We start from the raw sequence: 16,288 nt of genomic DNA, 5'->3' as shown, positions 1-16,288 counted from the left end.
GTGATGGCCTTTTTGGCCCCCTTAACATGCCCAAAAAGTCACCAAATTTTGCACCCAAGTCAGGCCTGGCGAAAAATTTGATATTTCATGGTTTGCATTAATAGGTATGGCAAAATGGCTCAACAGCGCCCCCTTGAAAACTTTGTGCCTCAAGCCCCACGATACGGTTTGACGTACATGCACGAAAATCGGTACACACCTGTATCATGGGACAACTTAAAGAAAAGTCTCTTGCCGTCATGCCCGAAACCGAACAGGAAGTCGGCCATTTTGAATTAATCGTGTCATTTTGGCGAAATTTATGCCATTCCTTCGGCAGTTAATTCAGCCCGAACCATAACGTGCACCCAGGTGTATTATACATCAAAATGTGCGTCTCCCTCCTGCGACCACACGCATTACTTTTCTCTTTCAAAAGCGTTACCGTGGCGACGCTAGACGCCAAAAAGCGCGCCCACCCTTCATCTGGTTGGTTCAGACAGAAAAAACTTTGTGCCTCAAGCCCCTTAATACGGTTTGATGTACATGAACGAAAATTGGTACACTCCTGTATCATGTCGCAACTAAAAGAAAAGTTTCTTGGCGCCATGGCCGAAACCGAACAGGAAGTCGGCCATTTTGAACATTCTGAATTAATTGCGTAATTTTGGAGCAATATATGCCATTCCTTCGAGAGTTAATTCAGCCCGAACCGTATCGTGAACCCAGGTGTGTTATACATCAAAATGTGCGTCTCCATCCTGCGACTACACGCATTACTTTTCTCTTTCAAAAGTGTTACCGTGGCGACGCTAGAAGCCAACAAGCGCACCCCCCCTTCATCTGATTGGTCCATATTTGATAGTTCCCCAAAAGGCACCAAATTTGGCATGCAAGCCAGGCCTGGCGATAAATTTGATATTTCATGGTTTGCATTAATGGGCGTGGCAAAATGGCTCAACAGCGCCCCCCGGAAAACTTTGTGCCTCAAGCCCCACAATACGGTTTGACGTACATGCACGAAAATCGCTACACACCTGTATCATGGCACAACTTAAAGAAAAGTCTCTTGGAGCCATGGCCGAAACCGAACAGGATGTCGGCCATTTTGAATAAATTGTGTCATTTTGGCGAAATCTATGCCATTCCTTCGGCAGTTAATTCAGCCCGAACCGTAACGTGCACCCAGGTGTGTTATACATCAAAATGTGCGTCTACATCCTGCGACACCACGCATTACTTTTCTCTTTCAAAAGTGTTACCGTGGCGACGCTAGACGCCAAAAGGCGCGCCCCCCTTCATGTGATTGGTCCATATTTGATAGTTCTCCAAAAGGCACCAAATTTTGCATGCAAGCCAGGCCTGGTGATAAATTTGATATTACATGGTTTGCATTAATGGGCGTGGCAAAATGGCTCAACAGCGCCCCCTAGAATACTTTTCTCTGCCATAACTTTTGAATGGTTTGACATAGGAAGTTGTGGGTGGTGTCATGGGACTCTGTAATGAGTCCTTAAGCTTCGTTGGCCTTAATTAGCCCCGCCCCTTCTTCTGATTCGTTGTCCCGATTTTCTGCTATAACTTTGGAATGGTTTGACATAGAGAGTCGTGGGTGGGGTCATCAGATTCTTTATGGAGTCCTTGACCTTCATTGGCCTGAAGTAGCCCCGCCCCTTCTTCTGATTGGTTGTCCCTTTTTTCTGCTATAACTTTTGAATGGTTTGACATAGACTCGTGGGTGGTGTCTTTTCTGATATGCTTATGGGGGGCGGTGGCCGTGAGTGCGAGGGCCCGTTCATCGCTGCTTGCAGCTTTAATTTGTTTTGGAATCCCCCCCTCTCTATTTATGTGAAATGGTTCAGTCAGTCACTGTACATGTAAACTGTCATCTTCTTCTTATTTCAAAAATATGGCAATGAGAGTCAAAAATACAATTGAAAAAACATAATTGTAGGTAAGATAGCATCAAAAAATGTCACCCCTGTGTTGGGGGCCCTGTAAAGATTTTTTTTTAATGGGGCCCAAAATCCCTAGCAGCGCCCCTGCTGACTTGTAGTAATCGTAATGGAGTCACTCTTATAATCTGCGTAAATAGGAGTGCTTGAAAGCCATATCTTTGGTCTATTTGATCAGCCCCATTTAAATTGATTATACTGCAGTAAAGTAATGTTCTAAAACCGTAGGAGATTTGGATAAGAAACACAATTTGAGGAGAAATGGGAAGCAAACACTGGCAACAGTTAAATAAGCAGCTTTATCCAGACCAGCGCTGACCCTGAAACATGCGTCTGAGCCGTGGCCGGGATGCACCTGCAGCACCGGTGGGGAGGTGCAAAGGCCGACCTTGTTCATATTAGTGGTCTGAAACTGGGTCATGCTCTGGAACCACTACAGTCCACCGAGCGCTGATATAACTGCTGTTTATCCTCAAACCCCTCGGCAATACTGACGAATGCAAAAAAACAAAAACAAAAACACAAAACAGATAAAAATCCCTGTTGAGATTGAGGGACGTTCGGGCCAAATGGGCCATTTTTACCACCAGTCAAAGCTGCAACCAGAATCACAATAGATCTTTTGTTTTATACCGTTGTTTTTTATTGAAATGTTTCTATAAAAAAAGACCAAACGTATTTCAGTCTTTAAGAACCCCGCTAATAAAACAAGAGAAAGATCTATGACATAAGCAGGCAATCCCTCTCACTGCAGAAGGCCGTTTACTCTGCTCGCTGTTAGATGATGTTTCATGCTGCAGCGTTATAAGCAAACAAGCCTTTACAGGACCGGGCCAGACTCTGCTTGACACGTAAGCACAAACACGAGGATGCATGTGCTCATGTATGAGCATAATCACACAAATAACTATCCAGAACCCCAAAGACTGCGCCTGCAGCTCACTGCCTGCACTGCTGTGCACCACGTGACCGAGGAAATGCTTACGAATCCATGTCAGTTTACGTGACTCACAGAAATAAGCTTCACTGTTGATGAATGTCTTGAAAATAAAGAGCATACATGTTTGTTACAAAGTCGTGCCACAGAACTGACGCTGCATTGTTGCACGCGTTGCTAAATTTCCACTTCAAACTTCACAGCGACTGACAATCTAGTTCAAATAAACTGGTTTATTCCATGTGGAAATAAGTACCGTAAATTATAAAAAGCAACCCAACCATTGAATTTACTGTATATTGCACCAAGACCTGTTCGTGAATTAGCTTTTTAATTGTTCTTTTCTAGGAACAAAAGCACATTTTCTCCTCACTGAAGACATCATGATACTAAACAATGATCTAAACAATGTCGAAGGCATATTTCACGTATTTGTGAAATGTCACCAGTGGGAGTGTGTCAGCCGACTTTCTGATGAGTACTAATGGCTTGTTGCACTGGCCTCAGTATTCTGCATTACCACATGATAGATCAACTATTCTTAAATTCAGCAAAAAAAAAAAAAAAAACAACTAAGGACAAAAAGGGAAGTAACTTCAAACCAGAAAAGTTGAAGCACTTTGGAAAAACCTAAATTTAAATAAAACATGCAGAGATTCTTGCAACTCCTTTGACTTGCCGAGGACAATGCAAGTAGTGCTGGGCGGTATGACCAAAAATTTATATCACGGTATTTTTCAAAATTATATCGGTTTCACAGTATATCACAGTATTTTTTTTTCATGCACAACTGGGTGTTAACCACATTTTCTAATGATTTGGAAAGGAATTGCTGCAGTAAATTGGCTTAGAATGGCCTATTTTACTGTCATGAGGAGGATGCATAAATCAAATAAATTGGATTTAGGCATGCTTTTCAAAGAAAAAAATCTTTTACAAAATTACAAGGTAGAAAATATTTATTGAACATAAAAAAACTGAAATTTTTTTTAATTTCCCAGCATTATGTTGTTTTGGTTCCACCTCCTGGTGAATGGGTAAAATTCTTATGTGGTTACTTTTTGGTTGGCCAACGATTTATGTTTGTGGTGCGCAACCGGTACGGGAGCAGCAGTCTATTTCCTTATTACAACGCCGTTATTAATTGTTCGGTTTTTTTCCCCACTTATTCCACCGAACACCGAAAGTGTTTTTTTTGCCATTTTCGGCCAAACAATTTCGGTTACCGAACAATCGGTGCATCACTACTGCTAAACAGTCCCCTCACAAACAGTGTCCAGCGGCGCTACGTTCCGCCGCGCCGCGCGGCGTTCCAACGTTGTGTACGCTACTGTACATACTCATCGGTATTACGGTATATGAAAAATTCATATAAGAAAAATAAACACCGGTATTCGGTATGAACCGGTATACCGCCCAGCACTAATTGCAAGTGCAACATAACTATCGTTTCATATCTCTTATTTTGTTAATTTAGCGTAAATACCTTATAATATAACATCCACTGCTTAATTGCAGGGCATCAAACAGTCCAAAAAGAGTTAGCACAAACTTACACCACTACTCAACAGCACACTTCCACCTCACAGCATTTAGTCCATTCTGACATCAGAGGTGCAGGAATGTTTCAGGTATTATGTCAAATTCACCCTAAAAAAATAAATATAAAGTCTTCTAAGAGACAAGATGTGATCAATAACAGGATTCTCATTTGTCACACCCTTTTTATTGCCAGATCGCTGGTCCAGGATCCATACCACCCTCTCCCACCGCCGTGCCTTTGTCACGTGTGCAGAATGTGGAAAACTGGCGGCAGCTTGTGGCTCTAAAATTGTGTTTCCTGCAACATTGTTGTTAGTTTGATACTAAACAGAAAGTAAAATTAGGAAAAGGGCCTTCAGAAGCACTCTTTAGAAAACCTACAGGCAGTTTGTCGACTTCTTCTTAAACAATCGACATAGCAAATGCTGTCGTCATCATCCGTCATCAAGATTTAATCCCATTCTAAGCATCGCTGCATGACATCCAGCCCCCTCATTCTCATTGTCATCATCATCTTTTATGATCTGTGGTTGTAATAAGAAAGCATACCTTCGTCAGCATCCTCTTCCTCGTTGGGTGAGGTGAGCTGCTCTCTTCCACCGTTGTTTCTTTCTGCCTCTCTCTGAAGACTCACCACTTCATACACGGCATCACTCTGGCCTCGGTCCGGTGCCTGGCGGACACACATGGATACTCACAATCAGAACAACAATCTTTTTCTTTCTCAAAAGTTGTGATCATGTCATGCGTTGCAACCAGCTGTCCTGTCAGATTCAAATTTGCCAAAAAATGTCTCTTTTTTTCAGTTTTTCCACAAAAAATGTCATTTTCTCTGAGTTTATAGAGGTGAGAAATAGGAATGGACGATATTTTACCGTTCACGATATACCGTCAAAAAATTCCCCACGGTAAGAATTAGTTAAATCGACGCACAACGTACGTGAAGGATGGAAAGAAAGAAAGAGAAGAAAGAAAGAAAGAAAGAAAGAAAGAAAGAAAGAAAGAAGAAAGAAAGAAGAAAGAAAGAAAGGAAAGAAAGAAAGAAAGAAAGAAAGAAGAAAGAAAGAAGAAAGAAAGAAAGAGAAGAAAGAAAGAAAGAAAGAAGAAAGAGAAGAAGAAGAAAGAAAGAAAGAAAGAAGAGAAAGAAAGAAAGAAAGAAAGAAAGAAATGAGCCTGAAAGAAAGAAAGAAAGAAAGAAAGAAGGAAAGAAAGAAAGAAAGAAAAGAAAGAAAGAAAGAAAGAAAGAAAGAAAGAAGAAGAAAGAAAGAAAGAAAGAAAGAAGAAGAAAGAAAGAAAGAAGAAGAAAGGAAGAAGAAAAGAAAGAAGAAGAAAGAAGAGAAAGAAAGAAAGAAGAATGAACAAGAAAGAAAGAAATGAACCAGAAAGAAAGAAAGAAATGAACCAGAAAGAAGAAAGAAATGAACCAGAAAGAAAGAAAGAAAGAAATGAACCAGAAAGAAAGAAAGAAAGAAAGAAAGAAAGAAAGAAAGAAGAAAGAAAGAAGAAGAAAGAAAGGAAGAAGAAAGAAAGAAGAAGAAAGAAAGAAAGAAATGAACCAGAAAGAAGAAAGAAAGCTAGAAAGCTAGAAAGAAAGAAAGAAAGAAAGAAAGAAGAAAGAAAGAAAGAAAGAAAGAGAGAAAGAAAGAAAGAAGAAAGAAAGAAAGAAAGAAAGAAGAATGAACAAGAAGAAAGAAAGAATGAAGAAAGAAGAAATGAACCAGAAAGAAAGAAAATGAACCAGAAGAAAAAAGAAAGAATGAACCAGAAGAAAGAAAGAAGAAGAAAGAAAGAAGAAAGAAAGAAATGAACCAGAAAGAAAGAAAGAAGCTAGAAAGAAAGAAAGAAAGAAAGAAAGAAAGAAAGAAAGAAAGAAAGAAAGAAAGAAAGAAAAGAAAGAAAGAAAGAAAGGAACCAGAAGAAGAAAAGAAAGAAAGAAAGAAAGAAAGAAATGAACCAGAAGAAAGAAAGAAAGAAAGAAAGAAAGAAAGAAAGAAAGAAGAAGAAAAGAAAGAAAGAAAAAGAGCCTGAAAGAAAGAAAGAAAGAGAAGAAAGAAAGAAAGAAAGAAAGAAAGAAAGAAAGAAAGAAAGAAAGAAAAGAAAGAAATGAGCCTGAAAGAAAGAAAGAAAGAAAGAAATGAAAGAAAGAAAGAAATAACCAGAAAGAAAGAAAGAAAGAAATAAAGAAAGAAAGAAAGAAAGAAAGGAAGACAAGAAAGAAAGAAAGAACAGAAAGAAAGAAAAGAAAGAAAGAAAGAAAGAAAGAAATGAACCAGAAGAAGAAAGAAAGAAAGAAAGAAAGAAAGAAAAGAAAGAAAGAAAGAAAGAAAGAAGAAAGGAGCCTGAAAGAAAGAAGAAAGAAAGAAAGAAAGAAAGAAAGAAAGAAAGAAGAAAGAAAGAAAGAAATGAGCCTGAAAGAAAGAAAGAAAGAATGAAAGAAAAAGAAAGAGATAAGAAAGAAGAAAAGAGAAAGAAAGAAAGAAAGAAGAAATGACAAGAAGAAAGAAAGAAAGAAAGAAAGAAATGAACCAGAAAGAAAGAAAAGAAAGAAAGAAAGAAAGAAAGAAAGAAGAAATGAGCCTGAAAGAAAGAAAGAAGAAATGAACCAGAAAGAAAGAGAAGAAAAGAAAGAAAGAAAGAAAGAAAGAAAGAAAGAAAGAAAGAAATGAACAGAAGAAAGAAAAGAAAGAAAGAAAGAAAGAAAGAAATGAACCAGAAAGAAAGAAAGAAAGAAAGAAAGAAAGAAAGAAAGAAAGAAAGAAAGAAGAAAGAAAGAAAGAAAGAAAGAAGAAAGAAAGAAAGAAAGAAAGAAAGAAAGAAAGAAAGAAAGAAAGAAAGAAAGAAAGAAAGAAAGAAAGAAAGAAAGAAAGAAATGAACCAGAAAGAAAGAAAGAAAGAAAGAAAGAAAGAAAGAAAGAAAGAAAGAAAGAAAGAAAGAAAGAAAGAAAGAAAGGAAGGAGCCAATCCCTACTGAGAAATAAAGCCCCCTTTAGTTTTTATCATCATCATCATTATAACAGACTAGGTTCTTTTTACACTTGTGTGTTTTATGTATTTGCAGGACCTTACTGCATCTTAAGTTTAGAAATGCCCAGACAAAGATACCGTCAGACGTGACCTTCTGTGTCACAGGCAACAGATGTTTATTTCTGGTCTATTCAATTACTTTAGTGTGGTTGCTCCTCTCCTCCACCTGGAAGAGTGGATCAATGAGCTATATTGATCTGTCTGCTCGCATGGCATCTACTAACCAACTTAAACCGACGCTCACCTCAAATTGGGTAATAAATATAGCATGGCTTATTTTTGGAGACAGTCGGAGGACGCTCGGCGCGGCCTCTGCCAGTGAATAGTTAACCTACATAGTGAATTATTAACAGTGATAAAACGGAAACAAAAATCCGGGCAAAAGGAGACTCACAAACATCATTAACGGAGGTCTAAGAATAACAACAAGAACAGAAAGAGAGCAGGAAAAAAGAAGGATGACTCAACATTGTTTTCTTTGAGATATAAAGAACAAATAGCTCTCTGCTAAATGTTATTATTCCATTTTGCTGCTCAAAATAGTTGTTTTTTTTTTAGATGCTAAACTATTCCAGAAATGTGATTATACTCCAATTTTGCAACAAATTTAAGGAACTTAAATAATACAGATCAAAGAGCAAAGCATGCCTTCATTGTTGAGAACATTCAGATGCTGGAACTGGAATCTTACAAAACAAGCAAAATATAGTCGATATGAAATAATCAAAACAACAAAAATAAAAGAAAAACATATCACTTGATAAAGCAAACTTAAAATCTGCCAAGAAAAAAACATTTAAAAAGACGGAAAAAAGCACTTGTTTTGAAATAAAGCAGCCACCGGATACGTTTCTTAAGTGATGCAGATGGAAAAGTTCACTAAGATAAGAAGTCCTCGGTGCCCAAGAGAGTTAATGACTGTTTTGGGCAAAATAAGACAAGAGGACTGCATATTTCATGGATGTGTGCAAGTACAACCTGTGATTGCCATCTCCTGCGAAAACCTTCACACAATATTATCTTTTAATTAGCTGAGAGACACAGCAGCAGCCCAACACTCTTCCATTTACTGAGGAGATAACTAGAGAGGCAATCAGGCGGACGAGTCAAAGCGCTGCTGTTAATTACCCACACGCAAATAATGAGACAGAGCCTCTTATTAGTTTCCACAATCCAAAGCTCCCCCACGCTCCACTGCTCCGCCAGATCCCCACGGCCTACTAAAGGATCTGCTCTTCAACAGGGGAGAGCGGGCTCACGGCTTAATAGTATTTACGAGCACCTGCATCGACTGCTCGGGCCGGGCGTACGCGAGCTGATGGGAGGAGAGTTAACGTACACTGTGAGGAACGCGTGGACAAAGAGAGAAAAATGTCATGATTTATTGTTTTAGAATAGATGCGACTTGACCTGGTTTCACCTGTCCAGGTTACTTTTAAACAGAGGTGTCAAAAGTATTCACATTCACTACTCAGGTAGAAGTATAGATACTAGAGTTTAAAAGTTGAAGTGTCAACTCAAGTTTTTTACTCAAGTAAAAGTATAAAAGTACTGGTTTCAAAACTACTTAAAGTATAAAAGTAATGTGAGGGGGAAAAAAGCCATTAAGGACAAAAGCCATTGAAAATGAATGCATCTTAGTATAATGCAAATATATTAAAGAACCATATATGTGTACTATTGAGCATTAACATGTGTTTCAGAGAGCAGGAGATATGATGACTAGTTGCCTATAAGTATTGTAATGGTGCAAAAAGTCAAACTTCAGAGGCATGTTATCATTTATCCTAACCTTAATTGGAATGTACATCCAAGTTTAGTTGCAGGAATCTGAGGGAACGGATGTAAGAACAAAACTGGACAAGAACATCTGAAACAACCACAACCACATTCACTCTATCCAGATGGAGCAATTTAACTGGATAGTTTTTTTTTAAAGGCCGAAATGAAATAGAGTAACGAGGCTGTTTTTAAAATGTAAGGAGTAAAAAGTACAGATAATTGCGTGAAAATGTAAGGAGTAAAAGTAAAAAGTCGTCCAATATAATTACTCCAGTGAAGTATAGATAACCAAAATTTCTAAAGTAAGGTAACAAAGTATTTGTACTTCGTTACTTGACACCTCTGCTTTTAAAGCAGACATGCCCTGCTTTTCCATGTTTTTGGACATATTTAAAGCGTGACAACTAGTGTTGTTTTTGGCAGCCTGTTTCAATTTTAGTTTTAGTCTAGTCTTTCGGTCCAGCTATCATTTTATCAAGCGTCTTTTAGATCTTTTAAAAGCGCTCTATAAATAAAATTGATTGTTATTATTATTTTAGTTTTTATTAGTTTTAGTCCCGTTCATTCTCCTTTTAGTCGTGTCAAGTTTCAGTCGACTAAAAGTCTGAGCATTTTAGTCTTATTTTAGTCAGAATGTCCAGGACCATTTTAGTCTAGTTTTAGTCAAAAATTGTATTTAGCCAAACCCATTTTACAATTCAAACAAGGTTATCTTATTGTTACATTATTTTAACCTTATAGACTCAAGAATACGGGACTGTCTCAGAAAATTTGAATATTGTGATAAAGTCCTTTATTTTCTGTAATGCAAAAATGTCATACATTCTGGATTCATTACAAATCAACTGAAATATTGCAAGCCTTTTATTATTTTAATATTTCTGATCATGGCTTACAGCTTAAGAAAACTCAAATATCCTATCTCAAAAAATTTGAATATTCTGGGAATCTTAATCTTAAACTGTAAGCCATAATCAGCAATATAAAAATAATAAAAGGCTTGCAATATTTCAGTTGATTTGTAATGAATCCAAAATGTATGACATCTTTGATTTTTTAATTGCATTACAGAAAATAAAGAACTTTATCACAATATTCTAATTTTCTGAGACAGTCCTGTACATTCATTCCAGATACAGAAGACTCTAATTTGAGTTTACAACACATTTATTTTTTTCCTGTGTGGCCGTGACTGGGATTGAGGACGTGACGTCACCCAGCAGCAGCGACTAAACGAGAAGAAACAACTTAAAAAATGTATATTAAGGATCTTTCTTATAACATTTCCTCTCGTCTCGTTTTGGTCAACGAAAATGAAGACACATTTTAGCAGAGCTTTTATTTTGTAATCTACATTTTAGTCTCGTTTTTATTCATCTACGATATTTCATTATATATTTAATTATCGTTATCATCACATGACCAGCATTTTCGTTGCGTCTCGTTTTCCTCAGGTGATAAAGGTTAATTGACGACGATATTTAGTCGTAATTTTCGTTGACGAAAGCAACTTTAGAGAAAACGGTTCATTCTTACCTTAAAAGTCATATTAAGATGTAAAACGAGACATAGGTGTTAATCTGCTTCTATGAAAAAATAAACAGGTCACGACCACTACAGACGAAGACCTTAGATATTACTGCTGAGTGATGGGACCATGCGTGCTTTTAGGAAGACAGCTTCTGTCCAGACACCAGGAAATGCCAATACTGCCACTAAACAGCTTTACCCGGGCACCAGATTCATGCATGATCACTCCTGCATCAATCACAGCTTTGTGGCAGCTTCCTTTGGAGCTCTGTGTTCAACTCCTGACCAGGAACAGGAGATCTGTCCGTGAGGCCGTCCCGCCTCTCTCAGAGAGATTACAGACAGTTCGCCAATTAGAAGACACTTGAGAATATACTTGAGGTTGTTTTTGTTTAATCTTCCAAAGTAATTGAGAAGTATGGTGGGGGAATAACTCATCGGGAAATACCCTAAATGAGACAAACATGGATCGCAACGACCATGTGATGTCCACTTTAACCTATTCAAGTCTAATAAATGGTTTTGGCAAATCATTTTTTAAAGAACAGTGTCCAATAAATATGCTTAAGAACATGTATCATTTGGAATTTTAAATTATCATGTAACATCAAACTGTTGAAAAGTACTCGACAAAACTCAATGACAAAATTAATTGCCAAAGAATTTATTAATCTATCAATAGTTAATGATTCTGTTCGTCGGACAAGAATATTTAAGTTTTTAAATATGTTTCAGCGATTACTTCCACCTTCATCAGAGTCCATACAAGTTGCCGAAACATGTCAAGTATTTAAAAACCTAAATATTCTTCTCCGACAAAAAGAATCAGCAAGTTAAATTGTAAAGCCATGGACAAAATTTACTTTTTTAAATCACTATCAATAATTGGTTACATCACTACACGTCTGTTTCACACTGTGCACTAAATGACCCTTTCCTAAAAAGGAACATTGTTGTCCATGTTTCTTTTGATAACATTTTCAATATAACAGCTTTTAAAAAGTAAAAAAAGAAGATATTTCCGTCTCTATTTTAGGTGGCTGACACATCATATTTTCCGACCCACTGAGTGCACGCATCATATTGTATGCTACATCATCAAAAAGCTCTGTTTTACACTTTAACAAAGCGTGAAATGCTGGTGAAAGTTGTCTGTGGTCGCCGTAAAGGCCACCACCTATGCATGCAAAGCTCTATTTCCTCTATTCCCCTGCCGTCCAATCTTCTTTTCCTTTTTGTCGGTTCCCTTCAGGGGTCGCCACAGCGAATCATCCACCTCCATTTCACCCCGTCTTCTGGGTCCTTTTCTCTCACATCAACTAACGTCCCATTCTCTTTCACTTCCGTATATCTTAGACGGTCGAGGAGTTATGGTTATAATAAGTACTCAATCCTTTATCCCGGGATTGTCCTGAAGTGGTTTTAACTTGACCTTCATATATATCTTATAAACAGAAGTATATCTGGATGTGTGCAGGTTTTAATGGCTTTGGCAGACGTACCGGTTTGAGTTTGAGGAAGAAGGTCTCGCTGAAGGTCTTGCGGCTGAAGTACCAGAAGCGTTCGTTGGACGGATAAACTCGGACCAGAGTTTCCAGGAGGAAACGAACTGGCTCCACCACTTCAGTCACAACCAGGTCCACGGCCACCGTCATGTACACCTGCTTATCTGCACACAAAACAAAAGCACAGTTATAGTTGGGCTGCTGTACGATACGGCTAAATAATATTACTGATGTGAACAATATTTAATAATACAATTAAAAAAATATATAAATAAAAAAAAAAAAAAAATTCACTGGGTTTGTATGTGTATATCTATGTATGTGTATGCATATGTATGCGTATATATATATATTAAATATAGAAATAATGCACATATATATGCCTTTGGTTTTTTACCTGCATGGTATCAATCAGTAATATGTGTGCAGACAAGGTAAAAAAAATAAAATAAATAAAAAATAAAATTATATATATATATATATATATATATATATATATATATATATATATATATATATATATATATATATAAATAAATAAACCTATGGAAAAAAATATCTTATTTTAGTTACTAAAAATTATTCACTTGTTTCCTTAATTATATGGCTAAAAAATACAAAATCTGTCTTAATTTGCTGGATTATAATTCATTTAAACTCTGTCTGGGTCTGTGATTTATTTGCAGTATTGTCTTTATAGCATTTATACCGCTGAATGCATGTAGTGTGATTGTGCCAGAAAATGCTAAATTACACCACGAGGCACAAACAATAAGCTACGAGTACAGGACTCATTTATCTAATTGTGTTGTTCCTGCATGAGAGGAAACACACGACATGCACCGTGTGGGGATCACACACCCTCTAGTGGACGAGCCCGAACATTTATTAGATAAAAGCGGTCTCCTGCTAGACATCCAAGCATTGTTTAACAAAACAACTCAGATTTCAGGTCATTAAAGACTAATTACTGAAGCCTAAAGTAGAAAACAAAAGGGAGTAGGGTGTTACGTCTTATTTTCACAAATAGGGTGTTTTATGACATTGATTATACTGGGGAGGGGGCAAAATGACAAAAAAAAAATCACTAACTACTATCTTTTAATGACACGTAAAAACAATTTTAACTATAACAGATGAAAAATTCAAAAAATGAACCTTGAAAATGCTCAAGTTTATATATATTCTATAAGAATATGAACAATTTAAGCATTATGCAAGCTTTGTTTGTGTTGTAATCTCAACGATACCTAAAAATTCAGGATAATTACCAACCTTTTAAATAATTCTGTTATATGATGATAGAGATTTTTAAAGATAAATGAAGCTACAAGTTAGAATATACTTGTGAGCATCTGTTTCTCCTCTCTGCCGGGAAGTCTGCAAATTTAAATATCGATTTTGTTTGTGTGTATATACTCCCACCGAGCCTTATGACCACCTGTCTTCTGTGAGGTAAACTGTTTTGACAGACCAACTGAAAATCAAGCTGCCAAGATATCTAATTTGTTGGCTAGTAAGAGATCCGGTCTGATCATAAGACAAAGAATGAACAGAGACAACTAACACATCCAAGCTCCAGAGCAAACAGCAATTAATGTCACATTATCCACAGCAGTATGCAGAAATACATCCTGCTTTATGTCTGGAGATAATTAACAATCTGTGGATTAACATTTGCATAAACCACAAATGTAACTTAAAATGTACATATATAAATATTAGGGGTGTAACAGTATTTGTATTCGTCCCGTCACGTCACGGTACGGGCGTCACGGTTCGTCTGACTGACGTATGAAAAAAAAAAAAAATCCATCATCTTTTTTTTTTCTCCCTTATAAATATCAACAGTCACGTTCCATTACAGACCTAAATGTGTGCTAGTCTGTGCATATCAATAAATATATGTGCAATTCATATATCATCATAAATTGTAGGCTATAATAACGATAAAATGTTCTAATTCTTAATTTACAACTGTCCTGAACGCATCAGGGCCGTGAGCCAACGCGGATTGGGTGTAAAGCCTGATTTATGGTTCTGCGTTTAATCGACGCAGAGCATACGCCGTAGGGTACGGCGCAGTCTACGGCAAGGTTATGCGGCGACGCGCAACCTTCGCCGTAGGCGCTGCGTTGGTGTAACGCGGTACCATAAATCAGCCTTAACAGTCACAGCAAATTTGCCGTGAAGGAGATTAGCGCTAAAGTTTAAAAGAGGACTAAATTTGTACAAAGTTTTGAATGTTACCCCGTTTTCCACGTTACCTGGATTATTTTGGGTTATGGAAGAGTCAACTACCGTTGGTGAGTCAGTGTAACCTTCTTAAATAATTTATTTATCAGAATGTCGTGTAGCTTTGAACACCTTCCTATTTTAATGAGCTTTGTGTTGTTTTCAACTAGACCGCTGAGTCTATTCTCTGTTCTAGAGCTCAGAAATGATGTTATAGACCGCTGTGTCTATCTATCTAAATAGTGGGGTTTTTTTGTATTTAAACAGTATCAAAGATGGAACTGAGTCAGTCCCTGACTATCTGAGTTTTCAGTGCCGTGTGATTGACAGCTGACAGGCCTGTGTGTGTGTGTGTGTGTGTGTGTGTGTGTGTGTGTGTGTGTGTGTGTGTGTGTGTGTGTGTGTGTGTGTGTGTGTGTGTGTGTGTGTTCTTCTGAACAAGTTTGTGACTCTGCTTTCTGCAGCATAGGCCTATAGGCTTGGCTCACTAAAAGTGAGAATAAATGTAGTTTGATGGTAGGATGATGTTGTTGAACGTTAAAATGACTATCATAAGGCCCATGGAGAATGCTCCGCCCCCAGACGGCTCTGCCCATATGCAGCAGTAGAGGAGCCCGGGTTCAAGTATTTATTAAAAGTGCTCGAGCCTCGTTACAATGTCCCATCCCGCGCTCACATAAACCAGTCCGTGGTAAAATTAAAAACACTAATGCACAAGTTAAATGTTTTATTCTATTTATTTTACACTTTAATAAGAGATGCTTTTTAGTTTTGTAGCCAATTGAACAAACTTTAACTTTCAAATGCTATGATCAAAATAAAGGAAGAAAAAACTCGTCTTATACATTTGGGACTTTTTGTATTTTTTTTCCCGTTGTACCGAACCCGTACCGAACCCGTACCGAACCGTGACCCCTAAACCGAGGTACGTACCGAACCGTGACTTGTGTGTACCGTGACACCCCTAATAAATATACATTAAGAAAAAAAACAAAGATTCAATCTGTAAATGAGAACTTGAGGAATGTCCAAAAGCCTTTTCAAAACCATGAAAATGTACTTGACTGATCGTATAGTTATAAGATGTCACGTTCTTATTCAAAGGGCAAATAGCTCATCCAAACCTTTAGGTGTGTCTTCGTTTAGTGGCTGAAAAGCAGCCAGGTTTGGGTTCCATGTCCCAGTGATGACGTAGGCTTTTCCATCAGAGCTCTTTCCCATTGACTCCTGTGAAAAAGAAAAAAAAAAAAGAATAAATACCAATAAATACCTTCTTTTCTAGCCAAAAAATAAAATAATTGCAACATGACTGAAATAAATATCAACAGTAACAAATGATTAACAGCAGGTTAACATGTGCATTAACTACACATGCTTAAGTCACAATAATAGCCACAAACTACTGCGCCCTGTGATAATAATCAATTAAGAAAATTGGTTAAATGAAGTGTTGCTCACCATTTCCAGTAGATGCATATCACTGTTGCTGACGTTCTGTCCTGGACTCAGCAGCATCCCAAAACACCTTGTGGGAAGACACGGGAGGTACAAACAAATCAATAATCACTAATTCTACTGCAGAATTACGGCTTGCTCTTCAATTAGCTGAGAGAGAGAGGAATGTGCAAAGTAAACCTTAAGCAATAAAGGGGCATTCGAGTAATCAATTAAGTTTATACTGAGTTCCAGCAAAGCTACGAGAAAGATGTGAGTCAAAGCTTCAGGTTACTCATGTAACCACAGTCCTCAGAGTAGTTTCGATGTCTCACTGCGGGATATGGAGAATCCCGTTTTGATCC

The 16,288-nt window shown here is 37.4% G+C and overlaps 1 protein-coding gene across 1 annotated transcript in view; it reads right to left on the bottom strand.

Moving 5' to 3' along the window:
* Positions 1–16,288, bottom strand: part of rabgap1l (RAB GTPase activating protein 1-like) — a 166,429-nt gene that overhangs the window by 126,705 nt on the left and 23,436 nt on the right. The window contains exons 8-11 of the mRNA XM_061738822.1: positions 15,948–16,014; positions 15,614–15,716; positions 12,252–12,418; positions 4,963–5,086 (exon numbers count right to left, since the gene is read on the bottom strand). Of these exons, the coding sequence (XP_061594806.1) occupies positions 4,963–5,086; positions 12,252–12,418; positions 15,614–15,716; positions 15,948–16,014 (461 nt within the window). The remainder of the gene's footprint in view (positions 1–4,962; positions 5,087–12,251; positions 12,419–15,613; positions 15,717–15,947; positions 16,015–16,288) is intronic.

The sequence above is a fragment of the Cololabis saira genome, chromosome 13 (genome assembly GCF_033807715.1).
Source record: "Cololabis saira isolate AMF1-May2022 chromosome 13, fColSai1.1, whole genome shotgun sequence".
NCBI lineage: Eukaryota > Metazoa > Chordata > Actinopteri > Beloniformes > Belonidae > Cololabis > Cololabis saira.
This window is presented reverse-complemented; position numbering and strand designations above follow the sequence as displayed.